This window comes from Alligator sinensis, unplaced genomic scaffold (genome assembly GCF_000455745.1).
Source record: "Alligator sinensis unplaced genomic scaffold, ASM45574v1 scaffold1471_1, whole genome shotgun sequence".
In the NCBI taxonomy this organism is placed as follows: domain Eukaryota; kingdom Metazoa; phylum Chordata; order Crocodylia; family Alligatoridae; genus Alligator; species Alligator sinensis.
Genome location: NW_005843175.1, coordinates 47,806 through 55,608, shown reverse-complemented (window position 1 = coordinate 55,608; position 7,803 = coordinate 47,806). Strand labels below are relative to the sequence as shown.

The following is a 7,803-nucleotide window of genomic DNA, read 5'->3' as shown; positions in this document are numbered from 1 at the left end:
CAGAGTACTATGAAATATTGAAGATATCAGGTATATAATCTATGACACATACTGAGGAAAAAATGACACCAGAGGCTACAATTCATGAACAACAACCTTAACACAGAGATGAAAGGATGAACATTTGCTTTCAGGTACGAGTGATATTCCCACTGATTTCAGACATACATATATCTATGAATAATGAAGCCTAGAACAACTTAAATATGTCCTCTGTGCTTGAATTCCTGTAATCTTTATTCTTCTAAAAAAAGTTTATTCATAGGTTGAAGGTTAGATTATACTAATTATGAAGTACTTCATCTATCAACCTAACCAAGTCATTCAATGAAAATTCAGAAAGCATTTTACAACACAAGTACAAAATAAAAATAGTTTATTTGTACTGTACAAATTTAACTGAGTCACCCACTTAAGACAAACCATTAAACTAATGTCAAGACATGCTGCACAAGTGAAAAACATATTTACTGATAAAAACAACATCAGGGAGTACCTATAAATGCAGATCAATTGAACAAAAAAAATTTGTCTCACAAATTTGACTTAGCACTATTTACATCCAAAGTTCATTCAAAGCATTTAAAATAATATACTGAATGATCTTATTCAGAAGTATGTTGTATATATAGACACTTGGGTGGGCTGGTTCAGTCAGGGATGATTTTACCTTGAGCAGGGGGGTAGACTATACAATCTCGTGAGGTTCCTTCTAGCCTTACTTTCTTACGAAAGTAGACATAATGGCTAAGGACAGACATTACACCTACCTCACTTTAAGAGGCAGAAAGAGCTCTAAAGTCATAACTGAACCATTCTGGCTCTTAGAGAGATTTAAAAATACTTTAAATGAGCTTTGAAAATGGCAGATTGTGTTCTAAGTTGACCCTTGATGAATGAGGTATTAAACTAAAGAACTTTTTGTTAGAGCGCTTTATTAAATGTCTGTGCCTGATCCCATCAAGGGTTAACTTAGAGCACAACTGGCGCCATTCCAGGCAGTGTTGCACTCTAAGCTTTGGGTAGAGCAAATGAGCTCTGCCTAAGTGCTGGATTGGCACTGTCCCCCCAGCTGTCATCAACTGAAATCAGTAACAGCCTCTGATCATAGCCTGGTGTACAGCCTAGCCAGGGGGAGGGGTCTTTTAGGGGAAGTGAGGTTTCTATCTCTGTAGCTGCCTCAGTCCTGAGGTGTGCCACAGCCCAGATGGAGGCGGGGGGGAGGCGGAGGGCTGCAGGGGAAGGGGTCTGGGGTCTCTCACCTTGCAGCTGCCCTGGCCAGGCAGCAGTGTACCATTGCTTGGTTGAGAGGCTGCAGGGGTAGAGCTCTGGGGTCCCTCTGCCTGGAGTCCCCCCACCCAAGCAGTGGGGTGCCAATGCTTGCCTGGGGGGTATGGGAGAGGGGACCCAGGGTCTCTCCCTGCAGTTGCTGCTGCCAGATTGCCAGCTGGTGAGGAGGGCTGGGGAGGGCTGGGGAGACGGACCACTCTGGCAGCCTTCTGGGAGGCCTGTGAAAGCACCCCTAGCAGCCAATGGAAGGAGGCTTTAAACACCGCCTCCCCTCCCCCCCACCCACTGAACAGCAAACATCTGTTCAGTTCACTCTTGCTCAAATTTACAGCACTTTCAGAAAGCCCCTGCTGGAAGTGCTATAACTATTGTGCTTTACTTAATGTCTATACTTAAGCAATGACATCTTTTTTCCTCTTAATTTTCTAGCCATGGCTCCTTGGCCTCCAAGGTTCCATGGCAGCCTGTTTGCTGAACTTCTGAGGCCCTGCAAAGATAACTATTGGGCTATCAGAAAGACAGGTTTCTTTTGAAATTTTCAAAGGATTGTATTTGCAAGCTTGTCTATCACAACTATGCAGCTGGTCCACTATACAGCTGGATCACCACAGCTACGTCTCTTATACTACTATCAGACTAAAAGCACTCTGAAGCTTTGCCCTGCAGAGGCTATATTTTCCTATGGAAAAAACAACAAAACTCACTCCACTTGAAAATATCTGTATAGCCCTAGTATCAAGCAAAAGTACTTAAGTAGATTTAAAAAAAAATAAAGATAATTCTCTCTCTCAGGCCACCTCTTTCAGAAGCCTTGTCATTTTTACCAACTGCTATATTCTAAGACTGTAAAAAGATTCAAAATAGCAGACTCAATAAGGGTTAAGTTCACGTCTTTCAGTTGCACACCATTTTGAACCATGTGACTTCCACAGAGTTTAGCTAAAGCCCCACACAATATTTTGAAAATGTATTGCAAAATGTTGAAATGTAAAAGAACGTCTTAATACAAAATATTTTTCACAGTTCTAATGAGAGCTTGGAAAACAGGCAGAGAGAATCAGAAGTCAACAAGCTGATAAGAGATAACAAGGTCACAAAAATCCTTGCTTGATTGCAAAACTGATTATCTGCAGGAAATTGAAGGTAGATTTTCTAGACTAATAGCCTTTAATTATACAAAACTATTTCTGTGATATTTGGAAATATCTCTGTAAAGACTGTTAATACTCCACTATTCAGTCATAGCACATTTGGTTATAACTGGTTCTAAGACATAAGCATCTCCCTAACAATGTTCTGTTGCTGGAAAAATTATTTGTTTTAACCTTTAATACATTTTGAAATATCCCACAAGATATTTCCTTATAGACTTCTCTATAAATGGTTTGCCTATTGGGAATTTGCTAGCCTGTGGAAAAATTGCAATACTACCTTATACTTCCAAAAACCTCTGGTCATAGTGAAGTTCCTATAAAAGCAGGGAACATTCAGCTCCTTACTTTTTGATTGCAGTTAAACTATATTACAAGTAAAAGAACAGTTTATCAAAGCCCATATTGTCACTGAAACGGCAGTGATGAGAAACCAAGACAGATGTATGTGTCACCGACTCTTCTCCCCTTGACTCCTCTCACCCCTTGCTCTGCCAAATATCATTAAATGAAAGTCTTGCTGAGAAACAGTCACAACAATGCTCCACAAACATTTCTCTCAGTCAACTAAGTGCTTCATCCAACAATACCTACAGATGAGAAGTCTGCTTTTGCCAATTCTTTCCTGGGACAAAACTAATTACCTTTATATTATCCCAGAAGGCAGTTTTCCCTTTCTAGAATATATCAATCTATTTGGACATTAGCAACAGCTTAATGCATCACAGGTTACATATCAAGAAATAACAGACTTTTTTTAGATTAAACATAGAATACACCAATTCAGGCTTTTTTTAAAAAGAAGGACATGAGGGACTTCACTCTTTTCTTCCTCCTGATATTAAATATTATTTCAGTGTTCAGTCAAAATAGCCTAAAATATGACCATGGACACCTGTGTAAATAAGCAGTTCTCAATACAAGTTTCACACATACTACCCCCAAAGCACATCTATTCTTCATAAAAATGATCAAACAGGTTTTGTTTCTTTATCTCTGCTGTTATTTAATTTCCATATAAATCATGGAAAGTTGTAGATTGTAAACTGAAGTTAAACCACTAGTGGTTTAATAGGCCTTACCTCTGTCACTGAAGTCATCCACAAGAATTATTTCAGCTATCAAGCTGTCTGGAGTCCGGTTGATAATGCTGTGTATAGTTCGCAAAAGTGAAGTCCAACCTTCATTATGAAATGGGATAATTATGCTAGTATTTGGCAGCTTTTCCAAGTACACCTTGTGCTTACAGCTGAGGAGAAAGAAGCAATGAAAGAAAATTTAAGAACCCAAAAGGGAAAACTACTTTATACAACCAATGCATAGATCAATTTTGTACAATATAAATTACCCTGGGATTCATAGAAGACAGATATGCACCTCCCCAAGCAGCACTTACAGTTTCTCATGACTACATGGTTTGCCTTAATCAAATGAACACCCCAAGATAACCTACAGACAAACACCAGTGCAGAGCTCTACACATCCTGTCCATTCTGTCTCTATAGCAGCTTCCTCACCACTTTCATCTGTCCAGGCCCTGAACTATATTTAATTTACTTTAACTGATGGATAGCTACGAGGTCATTGTTTATTAACTGTGCAATAATGAGAATTTTAATAAATATGACATAATTTGAAAAAAGAAAGAAAAATGGAAGTGCATCTGTACAAAAGGTACAGAATTAGTCTCTTGCATCTGCACAACCTCATTCCATTGGAGAAGATAATTAAGTGAAGTTCACTGCTTCAACCCAACTGATGGTTAACTGGATCCTATTTTACTGGCTGGAATATGTCTTGCATATGCCAGACAACTCCAGTTCTAAATCTAAAATATTCAGTATAACTTGAATCATTACTTTTATAAAATGTTACCACAAACATCTCTCTTCAGATGTAAATCAATGTTAGCAAGAATATACAAATAATTCTTATATGTAAATGAAGAGGCAGAAAGTTGTTTTATGAAGTGCTTATTAACAAACTGCATTTACAATACCAAATATTTAAGAGCTTATCAGTCCATAACACAACCCTTCAATTCTATACCAAAAACATTGTATCAGCAGTGGATAGTTAAAAAGAGGGGAAAGGAGGTGGTATGCCATATTGGTCTGGAGTCTGGCAGAAGGCAGGACAGGGTGACACTTTTACACATGCTCCCGGGGTGGGAGCGGGGGGGTGCTTTAATTAAAGGAGCTCCAAGAGCCACTTTAATTAAAGCACCACAGCTTCTCATTCTACGAGCTTAGTTAAAGTACCCCCGCAGCCATTTTGAAATGCAGAGACACTGATACATGAGATGCAGAGGCTGGCTGGAGCATGGTAATTACCATGCCCCAGCAGACTCGATTAAGTGAGCCTGCTGACGTGCTGTAATTACAGTGTGCCAGAGCAGACTCACAACACGTATTCAGGCACCCTTAGATGCTAACTGGTTCAGAGGCACAAGCAACTTACTATAAGTTGTCAGCATCTGACAAAGTAACAACACATTTTGTCAGATGCTATGGGTACATACAGGTGTTACATTGTGGTGGACCTAAACAGGTTAGGAGGTGTTCACAGGGCTTAAATTGCTGGAAAAAATAGCATGCTTAAAATCTAAGTTAGTTCACCTAAAGGAGGTGAACTAACTAACTTTAGATTGACCTGAGTCACCCTGATCTAAAATGAGTTAATTCATTCTAGGGAACACCTGCACACATTCATAGCACAGTCTGTTGTCCACACAGGGCGTACCGTGTGAGTTAAAAACAAGCAGGGATCTTATCAGGGATAAGGCACAATACCACATGTATTCAAACAAAAAAATTAAAACATGAAAAGACTAAAGAACAGTAAGGTTATCTGCTTCACTCATTCCCATACATACTCATTCATTCATTCATACAAAAGAAACAAGAAACAAGGTGTTACCAAATTCTAGATAACTCAGTTCAGTTTGCTGGCTGGGCAGACTGACCACGAGGGATGGAGTCAGGTCTTGTTGGACCCACCCAAAACTCCTTCTTGAAGGTGGAAAGACCCAAAGCCTTTTCTTTGTGTTCATTCTGTCTAGTGATAGCTGTCCGTACAAGCCTATGGATTCTGCTGAATCAGACACGAAGGCCACCCTCCTTGTCCTGTTGGCAGGCTGGGATTGGTAGGACATGATCTTCTGGCTTTGCGGCCTGAAATTTTTGGAGGGGTGGGGAGTGGTCATTGCTTGCAGTCTTCAGCTGTCAGTATGAACCATCATCTAGTATTTGATAATCCTTAACTGCTGACAACGTCGCTGCAACCTTTAACTGTTAAACCACAGAAGGCTATTTTCTCCTGCTGCAAGAGGACTGTCTTCATTCACATTATCACATACATACATCATTCACTTATTCATTACTTCTTTCTACATATGCCAGACATACCACAGATCTTACATAAGCATTTTCCTTATACTAAATTTAATTCTAAAATCATGAGACCAACAGGTCAAATATATTTATGCTAAGCAATAGGAAATTTGACATAGATGGTTAATTCCAGAACACTAATAATGACTGACAAAAATACTATAAAAAGTAAATCATAACAAGATTAACTTTATCTTAATGGATAAATAATTCATTATATAAAAAGAAAAATAACAATTTAAGCAATCAAAGCAATTATAGCTACTGCAATACAATGAGTCCTAGGGCTAGGAATGGCCAGCTACTTGCCCCCGCTCTGGGACTGTGTTGTTCCTACCCCACTTAATCCCAAGCAGGCTATTTTTAGCCCCTTGACTACTCCGTTCAAATCAGGCAACCCCCTGGACCAGCAAGATCCTTCCTCCCCCAATCCTGACATCTCTCCCCGCGATACAAATTACTTACACCTTCACTTACCTATGCCAGTCCTGGCAACAGTGAATGGCTGCACATGCCACACCCAGTAAACCATCTAAACCTAAACCAGGTCCTACAAATGCTTGTTTGCATCCTATGAAAGGCTGACAGAAAGAAGGGGTATGTGACAAGGTAGGTTGTAGCCTGCAAAAGCTCATGCCTCTATGAACCAGTTAGTCTCTAAAGAGTATAACAAGATATAAGGCCCTGCATCATGAATGCCACATGCCCTCAGAGGTTGTGGGGTGGGGCACGGTGAGCTGTGGTAGGCAGTGGTGGTGCTTTTGGTGACGGGAGCATGGCAGCAGTAAGTTGGGAGTTTCTGGAGGCAGCTGTATTGTAGCCTGCAAAAGCTCATGCCTCTATGAACCAGTTAGTCTCTAAAGAGTATAACAAGATATAAGGCCCTGCATCATGAATGCCACATGCCCTCAGAGGTTGTGGGGTGGGGCACGGTGAGCTGTGGTAGGCAGTGGTGGTGCTTTTGGTGACGGGAGCATGGCAGCAGTAAGTTGGGAGTTTCTGGAGGCAGCTGTAGCACTGTCAGTGGCAAGGGGGTGAGGGGGGAGGTGCTGAGCACTGAAGAGCGGACCTGCAGTCGGTGATGGTCAGCAGTGATCATGGACCATCCACAGATGCCACTGACAGCGTCGGTGGTGTGTGTGTGTGGGGGGGGGAAGGGGTAGCAAGCGACAACTGCCCGTAAGTGCTGCCAACAGTGTTGGTGGTGCCTTTTTGTAGGGGGTGCACCGCCATGGCCAGGGGGTTCACATGCACCCACGTGCACCCCCTACACATTGTCAATGCCCTACATACAGGTCACTGGTTCAAGGTTAATAGAGAGGGAACATCAACATGGTCTGATTTCTTCTCATTAGATTTTGGGAAGAATCAACTCAGCTATTAAGGGACTATTAAGCAGAGCCTGCTGAGTTGCCGGCCCCCGCAGGCAACATGGTCCCAACTGCAGCTACCGCCCCTGCTCTCCCCAAGACAAAACGTAAGGTGTTTGTTGTGGGAGACTCCCTCCTGAGGGGGACTGAGGGGCCAATCTGCCACCCCGACCCCTTAGCCCGGCAAGTCTGCTGCTTCCCGGGGGCCCGCATCTGGGACATTACGGAGAGGATCCCAAAGCTCCTTAAACCCACAGACCACTATCCCATGCTCCTTATTCATGTGGGCACCAATGACACTGCTAGGAGCACTCCCAGCCAGGTCATGAGGCGCTACAGGGATTTGGGAGCAGGGCTTAAGGGTCTGGGGGCACAGGTAGTGTTCTCGTCGATCCTCCCAGTCTCAGGCTATGGGCTGAGAAGGGACAGGAGGATCTATGTGGTCAACCAAAGACTGCAGCGCTGGTGTCGTCAGGAAGGCTTTGGCTTTCATGACCACAGCCCGCTCTTTGGCGAGAGAGGCAGCGAGCTGCTGGGAAGAGATGGCCTCCACCTCTCTCCCCTAGGGAGGAGGCTCTTCTCAGCCAGACTGGCTGACCT

The 7,803-nt window shown here is 42.4% G+C and overlaps 1 protein-coding gene across 1 annotated transcript in view; it reads right to left on the bottom strand.

Moving 5' to 3' along the window:
• Window positions 1–3,179: 3,179 nt before the first annotated feature.
• Window positions 3,180–7,803, bottom strand: part of LOC112548444 (polypeptide N-acetylgalactosaminyltransferase-like 6) — a 46,859-nt gene continuing 42,235 nt past the window's right edge. The window contains exons 3-4 of the mRNA XM_025194253.1: window positions 3,524–3,690; window positions 3,180–3,315 (exon numbers count right to left, since the gene is read on the bottom strand). Of these exons, the coding sequence (XP_025050038.1) occupies window positions 3,302–3,315; window positions 3,524–3,690 (181 nt within the window). The 3' untranslated portion in view covers window positions 3,180–3,301. The remainder of the gene's footprint in view (window positions 3,316–3,523; window positions 3,691–7,803) is intronic.